The sequence below is a fragment of the Echeneis naucrates genome, chromosome 16 (assembly GCF_900963305.1).
Source record: "Echeneis naucrates chromosome 16, fEcheNa1.1, whole genome shotgun sequence".
In the NCBI taxonomy this organism is placed as follows: Eukaryota; Metazoa; Chordata; class Actinopteri; order Carangiformes; family Echeneidae; genus Echeneis; species Echeneis naucrates.
The window spans coordinates 9902191-9920346 of NC_042526.1; the positions used below are offsets into that span (position 1 = coordinate 9902191).

Consider the following 18156-nt stretch of genomic DNA (forward strand, 5'->3'; position numbering starts at 1 on the left):
GCCACCCATCCTCCCAGGTGGCTGCACGGTGTGTCAGTGAGGAGCAGCATCGGTGCCCACGCCTGCGCACTGGAAGTGAAAGTCCTCCTTTGCTATCCATGGTGTGGTGAGTAATTCAGCCATAATCCGCCTTTCTCCTCTCCCCTCTTCTTTCCCCTCTCCTCTCCCCCTCTCCTGTGGTTCCATTCATATTCTAATCACAGCTTTCCCTTCTCCAGCTCTCAGGCACTCCATCAGAGCCCTCCCAGCTTCGGGCTTTGCACTTTTACTTCCCCCCCTTTGTGACCGTTCTCTCTTCTCAGAGGCACACCAAAAATAAGGTTGCCACAGCAAAAGAGTGAGCGAAAAGAGGTGAGAACTCCATCAAAAATTTCACACTTGTGCAGTTTCTTGCATGTTTTGATGCATGTCTGAGGACATGACATGTGAACTGTGTAAAAGTCATAAAGGAGATGTTTCATGGTGGAATAAAGTGATGAACAGATGGGAATGTGGCAACAAGTGTCTGCGAGAAGCGAAATGGGATCTAAAAAAGAAGGAAAGTCAGGAGTGGCAGCAGTGTGGGGATGTATGTTTATTTGGAGCTCAGGGGTGTATAAAAACGTATTAAATGCCATAATAGAAGACGGGGAGGCCACAGTGTTAGGACTGCGTAGATCTAAGCCTCTTTTTTTTTTTTTTTTCGTTGGGAGGGAGCTTTTCTTATTCAAAACAGCCCCACAAAAGACTTCCAGTGAGCCTTGCCACATCCCCATCTGACTTGGGGCCATTCATCAGCCTTCCAAGCCTATCAATGACATGTCCCCATCAGGGCTCCTATAAAATCAGCCCCTTTCCCATGAAACATCAGCAAACATTTTGACGGGTCTGGCTTTCCCCCCGCTGGATTTCTGGAGTCTCTACCCCCCTTTCCTCCCTCATTCCCACCTCCCCCCTCTCCTCCGCCAACACCACCCCTCTCTGGGCGAACCTCAGATCCTCAACATCTCCTGTGACCGGCAGTGGTCACGGAAACACTGAGCAAGACAAGGGGAGCGCTACCGAGGAGGGGGAAACGTACACTAGGCCATTTTCTTGGAGGAGCCAGTGTTGTTGATGGGAAGAGGATGCATTGCGGGCTGCTGGAGGAGCCTGATATGGATTCCACAGGTCAGTCCTGTTAAAGTCTGCTTGTCTGGATGTGTTCAGATAATAAGCTTCTGTTCAGGCGTGTGAGTTTCTGCTGCTGCACTTCGGAAAATCACAAACTTTCTCTGTACTTATTCACAAGAGGTGTCTGGATGTTCGGCTCTTGATTTGACTGTTTTTTTGTTTTGTTTTGTTTTGTTTTGTTTTTTTTTTTCATTCTTTTGATTACATTTTTTAAATTACTTGCATCATTTACAAGCAAGTGATTTTGTTCAGACACTTATAAGAAGTGCTGTTAGGTTACAGAACACACTTGTTGATTAAAGGAAAGTCAGAGAATAGGCCTTAAATCTGCTACACTGGCTTTGACAAGTGGTTTCTTCATGTTTTTTTTTTTTTTGTTTGTTTGTTTTTTCTGGTAAATTATGTTTAAAAATTGGCCTATTCATAGGGCAGGCATGAAAACAAGTGCACATCATGGTGCAATTTAAGGTATCATGCACTTGCACTATTTGGCTTATTTTTCAGTTTTTCTATTTAAAACTGAAAACTACAGCATTTGCCCAAGTAAAAAATATGTATTTGTTTATTTTATATTAAAGTTAGTGGTTTCCAGGTTTGTCAATGATTAATAACTAATCTGGTTGGTGGATTGACACAAACAAATTGTGCACTGCTTTGTCTAATCTGGTGAGAAACAGTGGTGTTTGTTAAAATTGTATTTAAAACGTAGGTTATCGAAGTGTTTAACACAAAAATGCACATTTGCGGTACTCTGGTAATGTGTGATAATAAATGAGTGAAGATTCGTTTCACTTGTTGATCGAACTTAATCCAATTATTTAGATCCTCAATTTATCTGCTCCTGTGGCAAATGAAGCTCGAGATCTGAGCCTCTGTGGAGAATTAGCTTCGCTTCAGTGGATTCACTTTTTCATTTCCAGGGTTTGTGTTTCGTTAGTTTTTTAGGTCGGCAAAACCAGATACTGTCCGTTAGAGATGAGCCATGACTGTGATCATGGTGGTGCTTGATTCAAAATTAACATGCAAATGCTGAAGATATATTTTTCTAAGTGCGTAACAGGTAGTGTCATTTACACATTATGTGGAACACTAATGTTTTTAGGTAATATACATCTTGATGATGATCATACCTAGTTTGCAAGAGACAATTAACACTGAGCCTCTATTAATATAATAATAATAACAATAATATAATAATTATTTCTAACGTTTAAAATGAGAGCAGTTTCCCACGTCTGTTAGGGCAGCTGTAATGATGATGATGATGATGAAGAGTAAGGGACTCTGATGTTTTTTCTATCAGCACGTGCCAAACATCGAAATGCAGATCCTCATCGAGTGCAAACTTCAAAAACTTTTCAGTATCTCTGACCTCCTCTGAATCCCCCCCTGTGGGCTGTAACAACAGGTTGTCTTGCCAACAGTCTGTCCTAGCAACAGCTGCTATGGTGACTGTTGTCAGTTCACTTACAGAGTAAAATAAAAAGAAATTTGCAAGATTTCAAGATATATTACATAAAGTGGTTTTATTTCGCTGAATGGGTTTTATTTCAGCACTTTTACTTCAGTACTTCTGTGTAAAATGTGCGCTTTCCATTTTATGTTGCATGATAGTTCAGATTTCTCAGTTTAATTTACAGTATTCTCCTAATTATTCTCCAGGAACTTGAGTTTTATAAAATGATAAAGACAAAGCTGTTGCTTATTAAAATACAAAATTTTAAATATTAAACTCAGAAAGTGCTTTGATGTATAAAAAAAAAAAGCCCAAGAAGAAAATCAATCACACACACAATTTCCTTCTTAATTACTTTTGTCAAATACTGAATACTTGTTGGAAACAAATGAAAGAATTTGAAATGGATTTCCACTCTGTCAGGCAGTTTCGTCATGAAAGCTTTGGTGTTTTGCTGCTGTTCGGTCACAGAAAGCACACCAGTCGAGCTATTTCTAAGTAGAAATTAAAACAGCACAATGGCCTCTATTCCACCAGACTGCTTCAGTAATGTGCACAAGCTCTTTTAAGCAAGTGTGTATGCTCGTAGAGTCCTGGGAACAATGCTGGATTCCTGCCGTCTTGGTGAAAACATCTTAAATAGAGCCATGGCTGCTGCGCTGCCCATACAATCGATTGTCAACTCAGCCTGTCACATAAATGACATTTATAGTGTCCTGTATAAGCACACATTTGCTCTGCTGATGTAAATAAAGCTTTGTAGCTCAATCCATAAAGTTTTTGTGTAATGTAATTTTGGGTGAAATGTTACAGAGGAAAAAGCAGAGAAAAACTGATGAGGTTGTACCCAAATGATAAAAGGTCTCCACAGTCAAATTCCTAGTTGTAGTTCCAAGTTATCTTCCTTTTCTTACCAAATTTATAACCTCATATTCACTTCTGTCTAAATAAAAGCATAAAATGTCTTTTTTTTGTGGTCAGAGGTAATCTGTTCTGTACTTTATGTCTTATTAGAGAGTTGGATTGAAAGATGCCTCAACGAGAGCGAGAGCAAGCGATACTCCAGTCACACGTCTCTGGGGAACATGTCCAATGATGAACGTAAGCAAGACAAACGCTTTTACACCAAAACCACTGACTTCACTGAGCAATCGTATTTTAGCGTTTAGTAGAATAAATGTCAAATAACCATGTTGACTGTTGTTGGTTCTATGTAAAATCCTAATCTTGTGTTATATGTTGCAGATGAAGAAAAAGAAAATAACAGAGCCTCTAAACCACATTCAACACCAGCTACTCTAGAATGGTGAGTTATTGAGAACAGATCTGAATCTTTATGACTTTACCTAAATGTAAAAGTTAATTTGATGAAAGTGAGAAAATGTAGAAACCAAAACTCTGTTTTATGTCAAACGAAGGAAATGAAAAGCAAAGATAGTAAATTAATGTAAAAACATTAACGTAGTCAGTCTTCTCAAAAAGCCATTTTAACTCAAGCTTTCCCTTTGCGAGGAGTATAATAAACAAAATCCTAGAGGGAACGAGCCCCTGTTATTTTGCATTGATTAAAAAAAACACACACACATAAGAGTAGAGTTTGGATAATGATTTTCAGCCACTTTAGATTTCAAAAATATATATATTTTTTTTTGTTTTGTAGTTTTACACCAAAGCAGAGAAACAAATGGAAATAAGGTCCTCCCCTTTGAAATATTGTATTTTTTGTTTGTAAAATTTTTCACATTTTGGAATTGCGAGAAACCTCCATTTATTTTTTTCCTCTAACCTTGGTCCTGCATCGGTTCACTGAAATCTGACAAAATCAGATTTTCTGACTTGTGACACATTTGTAGAAGAGATCAAAAATAGAAGCACATCTCTTGTGAGTATGTGATCACCCCCATGGCCAGGGACACCCTTCTCTGAATACTATTCAAACCGCACTTAAATGAATATTAATAGTGATTTAAGCTGCACTGTGGGGGGCTAACACCCAGAGCGAGGGACATAAGGAGAATCGACCTGTTCTTTAAAAAGTGTGGACATAACTGTTCTTCACTCTAATAGATGCTGTACTATAATGGTGAGTATGTGATATGGTCCCAACACTGGTTGTCCAAAACTTACATCTAATCGTCAGAAAACTCATGTGGTTTATAGCCAAAGCACAATAATACAGAACACCCTGGTGGATAACGTTGTTTGAAAAATTCAGTTTTTTATAGATACAGTTGAAGATAAAGATGTGTGACTTGGCTGCAATTTACAATTATAGTTGGCAGCCTTGGAGCGCTCATCCTCTATGGCTGGCCCATTGAAACAGTTGAAAGATTGAAACATTTCTTTGCATTATGTTGAATAGAAATAAAGTGCAAGGCATTATTATTTGGACCCTGAAATAAAATAACAAAAACTCAAGAGTACATGCAAAATATTTTATTAACATTACAAGTGAACATAACTGAATTTATCTCTTTCTAATCATCTGCTGCTCCTTTAAACATTCATTTGCACCGTCACAGAAGTGACTTGGTCCAAAGGACAATTAATTGAATGTTGAAGGGTTTCAGGTGTATTATTATATGTTGTGTTGTTATTAGAAATTATAGACGTATTACTCTTATTCAGATATTAGAGATGTATATATTGTTGTTAGAGAAGGATTTGTCCAAAAAATATGAAGTCACTTTTATTTGACATATATTTGTCTCTCTGCGTGGAATCAGTCACTTGGATTCATTTAGAAAGGTGCAATTTTTTTTTTCTTAATTAATAAAAAACGTTTGAAAGCTTTGAAATATTAAATATCCTATATCATCTAAATGTGCAGTCGTGCACAAAAATGGAATGAATAATTGTCGAACTAAAATGAGTGTGTAGTTCATAATAAATCAGAGTGTGTTTGCTGTGTCCATAGATGATACATTTTTCAAATTTGCTTTATCTGTCACTTGATTGTTGTACAGCGATAGTGTCACCAACAAGTGTTTTTATTGCAAAATTTCCACACACATTAAAAAATTCACTGATTGATTTTGTTGGACCATCAAGGCGCAGAATAACTGCAACACAAACCTAAAGTATTCTAGCAGTGATGTACTAGCAGATTATCGAAGGCTTATTATAATAAAAACTGTAAAGCAAACAAAGGTTAAAGTAAAATAAATACAAAATTGTAAATTAACTATACTCCTAAATATGAACACTTTAGTCATTTGATTGAAACAATTACATCCAATACCAGTTATAAATCTACTTTATCTGAGCTTAAAGTTGTGTATCGCCCATCAGCCATCCATTAAATTCAAATATTGAATATGATGTCTATGCATACCCATACTATCTCCAAAATAAAGGGAGAACCCAGAATAGACCCCTGGGGCACCCCAAGAAAGAGAGGAGCCCAAGAGGAGAGATTTCCAAGCATAGCAAAGAAGGCCATGACACATAAAATGAACCAATTCAGATCCACGTTGGTGATGCCAGCAAAAGTTTGCCGATTGTGGCGAATGTGTTCTGGAACATCTGCTGACATGACAAACTAAAATTTTCTATCAATGGAAATTAAAAATAGAAAGAATTATGGCTCTGCAGTAGAAGAAAACCTCTCTTGATAATCCATGTTAATATCAAGAACACAGTTTGTTTTGCACTTGACAATGGTCAATGTTTTAATGAAAATTTGTTTGTTTGTTTTTTTTTTACTGGCAGGATGCAGTCATGTGTTACAGCACTAAAACCAACAAAGCCTTTTTTATGTAGGGAAGGAAACCGTGACAACCAAACATACACATGACTGTAAAATGTGTAGTGAAATATATTGGAAATATTGGAATGAATTGCTAGAAACCTACAGCTGTTAGCAAGAATGGGTCACTTACTATCATCAGGAAAAGTGTATTTGTCCAGCAGCAGTTGTTGATGTAACTGTAAGATTAATAATATGTGTAAACCTGCTGACTGACACTGCGTGTGTGGACTCATTAAATAGACTGATGAAGATGATCTTTTTATTTTATTCAGTTTCCTGTTTTGATTCTGCTGTGTTACATTGGATTTTTTTCTAAACCCCTCTGATGGTTATTACACATTACTGTATGTTTACTAATCCTCTCTCTTAATAAATTAAGATAATACGTTTACATATTTTGCACATTAAGAGTTTCACATCATCAAAGGGTTTCACCTCCATTGCACACAACTGCACACAATAGATTTCTGAATGTTTATCTACAGGTTTTTCACCATTTTTATATTAACTGGTACTTTTTTTTTTTTATTATTCTGGTAAACCTCATTGTCACTAACAGGTTAGAAGAGAACTATGAGATAGCTGAAGGTGTGTGTATCCCCCGAAGTGCCCTCTACATGCACTACCTTGACTTCAGTGAGAAGCACGACACGCAGCCTGTGAACGCAGCTAGCTTTGGAAAGGTAAGCTCCAGCACGTCAGTGGAGGTGAAGGCTCAACGGTCTGGTAACTCATCATCACCACCTACATCCAAACAAACAAACATCTGTAGTGGTTTTATCAAAAATGTCTTGCGATTAATGATTGTTAGCTGCGGTTGTTAAGCACATTAAAAACTGGGACACAAACTAAAATAAGTGGTGGGGAGATTTTTCTTTTTTTTTTTGTTTTTTGTTTTGTTTAATCTTTGACACAAACAGAAGAAGACACAGAATAATGGTCATCTGTTACAACCCCTATGAAAGCAATAATCTCATCCACTCCATCAGCTCCATGAGCATTAGTCTGACCATTTCATGCCTGGATTGGTTTTGTGCTGCAGTTCTGGCTGCTGAGTTGAAGTAATATCAGCCGCATCTCAGTGTGAAGCAAAGCTCTGTGGCTGCTCACTGAACACATAATCTAGAGCCAAAGGAGATGTGCTTTCGTCTGTTCCCACAACCCCAAGAAGTTCCTCAGCCTTCCTACCCCCAGCCATCCCCTGTACCCTGGACTCCGGCCCCAACCCCCAACCCCCACCCCTGGGCCCACCCCCACCCCTTCGCAGCTCCTGTCGGAAGATATTGAAAAAGAGAAGGGGCCTGGATTAATGTGTAATTAAAGGAAATTTGGAAGGGTGAGATGTTGCGGAATGTTAGATCAGTGGCTGGAGCAGTGTGGGGTGTCCTTTAGGAAGGCTTCATTGATTCAGGACAAAAAAACGAGAGAGGGCCCGGACTGCCTCCCTGTCTGCTCATTTATCAAGCGGGGCCTGACAGAAACTTCACAGCTTGGCCTCTTTTTTCATCCCACACAATGGAGAGCTACACTGTTTGCTAAAGTTTCTGCACCAGGAGCTGGACTAAGGAGCCAATCTCTTTGGACAAAAACAGAGGAAAGGAAGAAGGAGGGAGTGCAGGAGAGGAGAGAAAGAGAGTGAGAAGGAGAGAGGATGAGAGGAGACTGGCGATATATGGGAAAAAAATAATACCCATGGATGTCATAAACGGATGGGTCAAAGCTTTTGTTTTCCGCGCAGACCACCCTGTGGACAGAGCAAGAAAAACTTTACTAAACACTTTCTCATAACGAAAAAAACTCTACAAGTACATCATTTCTGTTCAGTAACGTTTAAAGTCACATTTTCTACTGTACAGTATTCCTTCCTGCTGAACAAAAACACGCAGTCTATGTTTTTAAAAGCTTTTATTTGACTCCTAGTGCCACCCGTTTCTTCTTTTCTTTATCTTTCTGAATTTCTGTCAAAAGGCTGAGATGAACAAAAACAGTTCAGCCTCTTTCTGACTGCCTTTTCTCCCCTTCAATGTTCAGATCATACGGCAACAGTTTCCAGCTTTAACTACCAGAAGACTGGGGACAAGAGGGCAGTCCAAGTGAGTTGGTTTCCTTTAGTTTTTGTCATTAGCGATTCACACCTAATTCTTGTGCTTGGTTACAAACAACAAAAACAAAAGGAGTCACAGATTTTAGAAAACAGAGGGTGAAATTAAAAAAATATCAAATTTCTCCCTCCTAATTCACTGGATATATAATATATATACAACATAATCATCACGGCTGATGATTTTGTCAGGTCGAGTAGAATCTTTTATGACATGTTTTTGTTTCTTTTGGCCCGTTAGAGTCATGTTTTTTGATGAAATACTGTATATTTATATAACCCTGACCTTTCCTTTCACAGTTGTGATAGTAGCTAGTGCTCGTCCTTGAGTGAAGAATAAACTATACACTGTCTGCTTTCCTCAGATACCACTACTACGGCATAGCAGTGAAGGAGACCTCTCAGTATTATGACGTGATGTACTCCAAAAAGGGAGCGGCGTGGGTGAACGAGACGGGGAAGAAAGAGGTCACTAAGCAGACAGTGGCGTATTCACCGCGCTCCAAACTGGGGACGCTTCTGCCAGAGTTTCCAAATGTCAAAGACCTAAATTTGCCTGCCAGCCTGCCAGAAGAGAGGGTAAACTGGAGTTTTAAAAGTCCATCCTTACAGCCCCCCCCCTCCCCACTCGCACCCCTGTTGTCCCATCTCTCCCTGCCATCTCACCATCTCTGTGCCCCCTCTGGCTCTTTTATCTGGATTTTCACTGGGGTTGTGTTTAGAGAAGGACCCGGAGGATTTATATGCTGGCTCCTCACTAACTCTTAATCTTTGGGGGGAGATAATAAGATCTAGCGATGGACAAAAGACAGGCACTAGCTGTCCGGCTTTTTCAAGAGGGGCCATGATTTTAAATGGTTTGTGTTTTGCTGATCTCTAAAGCTTGTTTTATATTACTCTGGTCCAGCGTAGACCTGTTACATGTATTTATTGGGCCGCATGCTTTGTTTAAGATTTATTTTCTTGTTTTTGTACCACAGTTTTTTTTTAGGTCTCTCCAAAAGAGAAAAATCCATTAAGTTTGTGATGCGACTGGATTAATACTGTTGTTGTCCACAGGTGTCAACCTTCATCATGATGTACAGAACGCACTGTCAGAGGATACTGGACACTGTTATCAGAGCCAACTTTGATGAGGCAAGGCTTCTCCTGTTTTGTTTAGTTTTTTTATCTTAATCCTGATTTTATGTAGTTAATAACTTACCCTTATCAAACTGCTGAACTTTTATCTCCTGTATTATTAACCGTTGTGGTGCATGGCCGGTGTCTGCAGGTCCAGAGCTTCCTGCTGCACTTCTGGCAGGGGATGCCACCCCACATGCTCCCTGTGCTCGGCTCCCCCACGGTGGTGAACATAGTTGGTGTTTGTGACTCTATCCTCTACAAGGCCATCTCTGGGGTGCTGATGCCCACTGTCCTGCAAGCACTGCCTGATAGGTGAGTCATAATGTGTGTTTCAGAGTGTTTATTTGTGTGTGTGTGTGTGTGTGGGGGGGGGGGGGGGGGGGGGGGGTTAATATTTTGAGAGGGGAAACATGAAATCCTCAATTTAGCTGTTTGAACTCATCCAGTAGCCAAGCAGACTTTGGCATTCTTTCTACAATGGAAATCAAATATCTGTTAGTTTGTCCCAACACTGTGGTAGAAGTCCCCAAATATTTGTGCACATGTAGTTTGCTCGGCTTTCAATTCTGTCCAACCCAAATCAGCTTCAGGGGTTTAAGTGTGTAGACTGTGCTGGTCCCCATCCTGTGAAGCTTTTCTTCTGCAGGGGCTCATTATCCTGCTGGATGATGAACTCTGACCAACCTGTCTATCATCCTTTGTTACTTGGCCCTTTGTCACTGTACTGACAGTAATATACAGCCCTACTTCCTCCAGTATAGTCTTGTTGTATTTACAAGATTTCAAGGTTTATTTGTTTTTTGTTTTTTGTTTTTTTTTTGCTTTGGTAACTGAACACTGACCTACATACATTTAAAGGCTATTCAGTAGAGTGAAGCTCCTCAAATAATATATATAAATAACTCACAACTGGAAAAGCAAGGCTGTTCTAAAACCTTTGAACCATTAGCGTACATTATTTACAGACCTGACTTAACAACACACTTTTATCTTTATTTATAAAACCTGCGGTGTAAAGCTGCTGTATCAACAATGAATTTGTGTTCATCATTTAGTTACATTTACCAAACTTGAAAACCTCATAAAAATGACTTTACACGTCTTACCACACATTTTTATTTAATAACATAACATATATTTGAAAATGAGGGCAGTGAACTTGGCTCTGACACCGATTGGTCTGGGTTGGAGAGAACAAAATCTTAAAATGTGAGCTTTAAAATTTTAAGCTCAATAAAATATAATGTGAGGCTGAAGTTATGGATAAATTCATTGAAAAAACTCAATTAATTGTTGAAATTATATTTTTGAATACATCATAAATTCCCTGGTTTAAATTTCTGGTTTTCCTCACGGGTTTTACTATAACTTTTACCCACTGTCTTCCTCAACAGCCGAGTTTTGTTCCGTTGCATCTTGATGCATTAGTTGGTCAAAGGAAGAAAAAATTGACAAACATTGTTTTTGTCTCTGTCTCATTTGCACAGTTTGACTCAGGTTATTCGAAAATTTGCCAAGCAGCTTGATGAATGGCTTAAAATAGCACTTCATGACCTTCCTGAAAACCTGAGGAATATCAAATTTGAATGTAAGTATGAAAGCCCCATTTTGCGTCTTAAGGTAAAAAAAAAAAAAGCTTCTACATGTTTATTCACAATCAGGACAAAAATAATGTTTCATAGGAGTAACCACGGTGTTTCTCCTTTTTTGTTTCCAGTATCAAGGAGATTTTCTCAGATTCTAAAGCGGCAAACATCATTAAATCATCTGTGTCAGGTGCCTATCCTGGTCTGAATGTTTGTTTGTTTTTTAATAAAATCCATAGGAAGAAAACAGCTGATAAGGGATGTGGGTATGCTCGTGTAAGTAATATTGTTGATATGTCTTTCTCCAGGCATCACGGACTGTGATCAACAGTGCCGACATCACCTTTCAAATGCTGGAGGACTGGAGGAATGTTGACTTGAACAGCATCACCAAGCAGACACTTTACACAATGGAAGACTCACAAGAGGAGCACAGGCAACTTATTATCCATTGTAAGTTTAACAGACTTACTCCCCGATACACAGAATTGCGCTTTACTTCAACGCAAATAATTTACTGAAGGACCATCATTCCCACGACCAGCAGAGTCAGAGCGTTAATAATAGAGACCAAAAGGTTACACAAATTCGCGCTCCTCTGAAACACCCTGTGGAGCTTCTCCAGTCATCAGGGCTGACAGGCTCAGAGGTCGCAGATATGTAGAAGAGGTGATGTGATGATAATAACTGCTTTGTTACCTGAACTTGTCCTTTCTATCACAGTGTATCAGGAGTTTGACCGTCTTCTGGAGGAGCAGTCTCCCATTGAGGCATACATTGAATGGCTAGACTCGATGGTGGACCGTTGTGTTGTCAAGGTCAGCCAGAAAATGCTCTAATGCCCATCATTTTGTCATACAGGCCCAGAACATGATTTGACTGAGGACCTTTTTACATAAAGTCTGTATCTTAAGTTGAAGTTGCACAGGTTTACATGTTGCCCTTGTATTTGGATAGCAGCTCATTTTGCCCTTAAAATGACACCTGCTGCTGAAAGCCACTTGTCTCTGCGTGTCTCCCGAACCCTGAAGCACTTATACTGCAATCCCCCCAGTTAATGATGTCTTCAAGCTTCCCATTTGCGTCCATTATGGTCAGATATGGGCTTGTAAAATTTGGTTGCCCTAGCAACGTCTTGGACTGCCCAGACAATAGTTCAATAGGAAGGCGTGTCCCTGGGGGCAAATTAAATAGTTGACTTGTTGACATGTTTTTCGTTCCTGAGGGTTAAGCCCCAATACGGACCCAGGGGCTAATTCTACCCCAGCACCCCGACCCTTCCCCCTCTTTTCTCATGGAAATGCTGTCTCTAGGTGGCAGGGAAGAGGCCCGGGTGCCTGAAGAAGGTGGCCCAACAGTTCCTGCTGATGTGGTCGTGTTTTGGTACCAGAGTCATCCGGGACATGACACTGCACAGCGCGCCCAGTTTTGGTGAGCTGCTAACACTTTGTCATCATTCCTTCATGTGACAAACAGGAAGTAAACTACTTTTTATATATAATAGTTTATTATGTCATTTACAACTCGCTCAAATATAACAAATAATATAATATAACAAATAAAGTTATACACAGTCATTATTGGTACACTGTACCTGCTTTTAAAAATGAGGATTCCAAATTAAAATATATAATAATAATAAAAATATGTGTTCCATGTAAAAAGGTCCAGTAGTTCAGAGAAGGCTGTCGGTTTGTCTCTTGTTTATATCCGTCAACTTCAGTATCAAATAAACATTTCAGGATTCTTCTGTGATTCTCGTGTGAGGAGAAAAGAGGAAAAAATAAAATGGAGGTTGTGTTAATCACTGGTTGTGCAAGACTAAGGTTTGCAATAAGTGAAGTGCAGTGAAAATGGAGGAGAATGGCTTCTCTTCTCTGTACTTGAATTTCTTGGCCCTGTCTGTGAAAATCAAAGACACAGCTGGTTGCAGTATTTTGATAAAGCAGGTCTCTGTGCACAAACAGCTAATTAACCACCCCCCCCCCCCCTCCCCCCGATGTGTTTGCCTGTCTTTTCCATTTTATGACCGGTCAGTATTACTCCCTACTCCCCTGAATAGCCACAAGTGTTTATTATGCACACGGCAGCAGCACAGACTGGCACAATGACACAATTGTGACACTCCCTCACATGCCACGGTCTCATCTTCCATGTGACCTCGGGGTCAGCTGACATATTTCTGCAGCTGAATCGGTGCAAGGAAACAAGCATGCTCACTTTCTTTTTAAATAACAGCAGCCGTCCTGTCAGTCTGTAGGATGTGATGTCATCAAACAGATGTTCTCAGAAATGCTTCAGTCTTAATGGCCATCATCAATTATACCCTGCCCTAAAAACGCATCGGCATCTTTTTTTTTTTCCTCATACAGCTCACCCGTTGTGGCCGCACTTAATTAAAATAACTTCACTTCACGTCGGCTTTTTGGTAGAAATAAGTATTTTTTCCTCTCTGTGTTTGTGTGCAGGATCCTTTCACCTTATCCATCTGATGTTTGATGATTATGTGCTTTACCTGCTTGAGTCCCTGCACTGCCAGGAGAGGGCCAACGACCTCATGAGGGCCATGAAGGGCGAGGGCAGTACAGGTGAGACCATTACCTGCACGTATACTGTAACCTATCATGGTGCAATCCTGTCTTACGTCTTAGTTTGAAGTTTATTTAAACCTTTGCAAGTCACAAATCTCACACATCTGAAAATAATGAATCATTATTATGTCTTAGACTTTTTGTACCACATTGGAATCCATTAACGCAGAATATTACCTGCTTACCGTACAATCAGTCATAAAAAAATATGTTTTTGTTTTTGTTTTATAAAACAGATGGTTTCTGTTCTCCTGACGTGTTAGTTACACTTCTTTGTTTTCTTGTTCAAATCAACTCACAAACTGAGTACTTTACAGAGTGAGGAGAAGTGAAGTGTAGTTGTATTTACTGTTTTAAATACTTTGTAGATAAATTGATATTTATGAGCATATTTATTTTCGTCTGGACAGTATTTTTTACTCATACATTTCTTAATGATGGTCTGTTTTTTTCCTCACACTTTCAGCAGAACGAGAGGAGGAGTTCACGCTGACAGAAACTACGGCCACCTCCCCGTCGCCAGAATCCTATTCTCCCGCTCGGTCAGTCCACTCTGTGGGCGTCTCCTCAGCAAGTTCCCCAACAGCTGCTGTATCCCCAGAGTACACCGGGGTCACTGCCACCACAGGTGAGACAGGGCTCGCCATCACTCGGGGTTTAACAGGTCACTGCACATAGTTTCTCTGCGCCGCAACATTTGTCTTTGTGTCTATATATGTGTCTACCAGGCGCTGTTCAGTCATATACCTGGTCCCTTACATACACAGTGACAACAGCAGGTGGCTCCGCTCCAGATGCCGGCCAGCAGCTGTCCTGTATGAGGAGCAACGCTCCAGTCCCTCCTCCATCCTCCACGCACCGAATGCCAGTCTACACCCACAGAGAGGACCATGGGTAATTCTTATTTCTTTATGATACTTTTTTCAAGATGTTTTGGCGAATCAGTTTTGTTGGATAATTTTCTTACTGTGTCCCAGGTATACTGGAAGTTACAACTACGGCAGCTACGCCAACCAGCATCCTCACTCCATCCAGAGCCAGTACCCTGGTCTGGCCCATGAGCCGGCGATCCCGGCCCCCCTACACTATTCTGCCTATCACCGCTCGTCTGCACAGGTCAGCCTCAGTCACCCAGACAAAAAGGGGTTCAGTGGCAATCAGTTAATGAATTTGATGAGTACATTTAATTCCTCTTGTTGCAGTTTTTGTGGCCATTATCTTTAAAAATATCATTCCAAACATAACAAATAACTGACTCCAAATTATACATTCAGAAAACTAAAACTCGTGACACGATATTTTATAAATTTCAAATATGTTATAAATAATATATTGATCATCCATCTACCTGTAGCCATCAGATAAATGTAGGCAAATTAAAATGTAAGGTAGCACATTATGCAAATACTAAGTAGAGATCAAATACCTTTTAATTCTTCTAATACATGACTTTGTTAAATGTGTGGAATCACTTTTCTCTGGTGACTGCAGTTTACAGTGGAAGCCACAGATTATGCTGATGTCCATAGAGAGGGATCAAACTAAAGAGACCTGTATACAGCGTTTAGCTGTGTCCAACTGGGTTTTTTTGATATTAAGAAGGAGCCCAGCTTTGCACATTCATTGCTGTGAGGTGTTTTTTGAAAACCATCAGACTGGCATGTCAAACTCTGAACTGTCCTGTAAAGGCAGAAAAAGTTAGTTATTATCATGATGTTACAGCTCATGTCATGACTGGTGTGAGTTTTTTGGTCTTTTGCTGGTAATTACCAGTCGAGGGCCCTCCAACCATCACTGCCTATACAGTGGGAGGACATCAGCTGGGCTTCAGCGTTCACAGTGTCTCTAAAAGTCCCAGAATCACTCTTTCCTCACAGCGGAAGCAAGACAGTGAAAGGTGGCTTGGCTAGGGCCAAGAGGGGCCCTGCTCTGTTACTTCTCTTTCCAGCTCTCAATAGTCTCTTCATCTGTTTGAGCCAGTAGCCACAGAGCAGGGCAAGAGAACATTGATTAAAATATTGTTATTCAATAGTCGCTTTTCTGCTTGTGAACAAGAGGCAGCTGAGCTGTCTGTTCCGCTCTCTGACCTGCGCTGACTGTCATTTTCCATGCCATGGTCCTTCATAATGGAATCGACTGTTGTGTTTATATTTAGTGAGAAAAGGGAAAAGGGTCCTACTTCCACTTTTTTTAAGCCCGTCTGAGCTTAAATCGGGCACAATGCCGGAGCTTTGTCTGTATAAGAGGTTGGAGAAAACTTTGTTGGATCCCCATCTGTTCGTTGTATTTTTATCAACAGGAAGATTTCATCATGCTTGTTTGTGGTCAGTCACGCTAGGCAACAGGAAAACCCTGGAAAAACACTTTTACAGCTTGTGTCTAATTTTCTTAAGTGGCTTAATTTTCTATTTTGACCGGTCTGGTAGAATTTGTGAAGCAATTTCCCGTAACAGGAAATTAACATTGGCAGGGTCATTCACACCCAAAGCCACATGGTTAACAGAGGATCAATTATGATATCAGCCTGGCTGCAACTGCCTTTAAGGACACTATATCAGATCCTCTGTAAATGATCTGGGAATATGGGCCTCTATATACAACAAGAAGAAGTTGAAGATGCGTTTTACAGGCTGATTTTTTTTTTTTTACTCAGTATGTTCAAGTCTGACTGCCTTTAGACCAATAAATTGATTAACGATCCAGTGTTTGATCACTACTTTATTTCTGGACATCATGAAACCTTTAAACTACAGAATAGTTCCATATTTTGTCAAATAATTGTCCTCTTCCTTGAGGACAATAGTATGAGTGCAGACCTGCAGCCAGCTGGCATGAGGAGCAGGAACATGGTTAAACAGTTAGGGTTGGGGCTTTTCCACCTAACAGCAGAATTAAAACTCTCTACTTTGTTTCATTTGATCAAAAAACAAGGGACATGACAATGTATCTGTTTATATGCAAAACTATTTCCTTTCTAATAATTTCCTTATGTCTTTAGAATTTACGCAAACATTACTGAATTCACTACTGGCTATAATAACATTAATACTCAATCACTTTTATACCAACAATGCTTCCACCTGTTCAAATATGTTGAATTAATGCATTCTTAGTTGTGTAGTTTTTAGTTCTGATTAGTAACTGAACATCTGAACAGACTGAGACATCTGAATATGTCATCATGGGCTCTGGGAAATTAGAATAATTTTTTTCCCCTTATCTTCTGACCGTTCAGGATTAATCAACACAATAGTCAGTATATTTATTGGCTGTTGAAATAATTAGAAGTTGCGGTTCTGATATATTCAGCATAATATGACTTCAATCCTTCATTAACTTCTCTTCTTATCCTCAACAGTACCAGCTCAACGGCCAGATGTCTCGGATGGAGCCTTGCTTGATGGGAAGTACTCCTCGGTTGCACCCCACACCTGTCGCCCCCCGGTGGCCAGATGTGTCACCGACTAACAGCTGTTACACCAGCCCACCTATGCATTCATCCCGCTATGCCACCTCTGGAGACATGTACTCTCCTCTGGGCCCTCGCAGGAACTCAGAGTACGAACACTCACAGCATTTCCCTGGCTTTGCCTACATCAACGGAGAGGCCACCACAGGCTGGGCAAAATAGCCTTCGAACAACAATTTGGAAAGCCGTGTACAAGATCCAGGTCTGCCAAACTGGTGGATGTAAAGTCTTTGAAACCTTCCAATCAAGTACATGAAATAAGGAGGAGCAGAGAGGGGAGAGTACCAATGCAAGGTAATAGCAATCATGGTATGGACGTACTGACAATTTGAAAAGACTTATTACGTCAATCACTCTGCTGGCTGTGGTGTAACTCATTAAAAAAGAAAAAAAGTGCTTCAACAATTGATGGGAGAGAAAATGGAAAATCCGACAGATTGTCGAAACTTGCAGCAAAATTATTTTAAGAGTGCAATGCTGCTTCCAAGCTGTGCCTTTGTTTTTAGGAATGTACACCTCTGCTGGAGTTTCCCTCATCAGTGTCACATGTTGGCGCAAACATCATCCCAACCGTCAGTCAGTAATGTGTGTATCTGATGGACCAGTCCAATCTCAGTGACACTACTGTCTCCTCTCGTCACTCAGCACTGTGCAGCATTTTGGCGTGAGCTCGCTGCAGTCGATAAACCTCAGTCTGCTGCAGTCTGAACTGCACTGCCTTAAACTTCTCCTAGGACACCAGTTACAGACAGTGGCACAAAGCCAAAACATCAGCAGTGACAGATAGAAACTCCTAAAAGACCTCTATCAGTGTGTTGAGGTGTCTTTATCTTGGATAGTGTGTTTTGTAATGATTGAATGCTGTGACTCAGAAACAACTGCACCGGTATGTTCTGTTGCAAGCGTTTCTTCTGTTTTCCTGTGA

General features: G+C 40.2%; 1 protein-coding gene across 1 annotated transcript; it reads left to right on the forward strand.

The window, feature by feature from the left end:
- The first annotated feature begins 1106 nt into the window (after positions 1-1106).
- Positions 1107-17594, forward strand: rfx4 (regulatory factor X, 4). The gene is made up of 18 exons (XM_029523132.1): positions 1107-1149; positions 3623-3709; positions 3854-3914; positions 6919-7042; positions 8391-8452; positions 8826-9039; positions 9520-9597; positions 9734-9897; positions 11073-11173; positions 11303-11361; positions 11480-11624; positions 11895-11989; positions 12485-12602; positions 13640-13759; positions 14229-14390; positions 14491-14656; positions 14740-14878; positions 17121-17594. The coding sequence occupies exons 1-18, from the start codon at positions 1107-1109 to the stop codon at positions 17391-17393; spliced, it is 2211 nt and encodes a 736-aa protein (XP_029378992.1). The 3' UTR covers positions 17394-17594.
- The last annotated feature ends 562 nt before the right edge of the window (positions 17595-18156 follow it).

Bases quoted from the DNA above. Each gene is read 5' to 3' on its own strand.
- rfx4 (XM_029523132.1), top strand. From the start codon at position 1,107: ATGCATTGCGGGCTGCTGGAGGAGCCTGATATGGATTCCACAG. The intron at 9,898-11,072 runs GTGAGTCATAAT...TCATTTGCACAG, and splicing joins CTGCAAGCACTGCCTGATAG to TTTGACTCAGGTTATTCGAA. The intron at 12,603-13,639 runs GTGAGCTGCTAA...GTTTGTGTGCAG, and splicing joins GCACAGCGCGCCCAGTTTTG to GATCCTTTCACCTTATCCAT.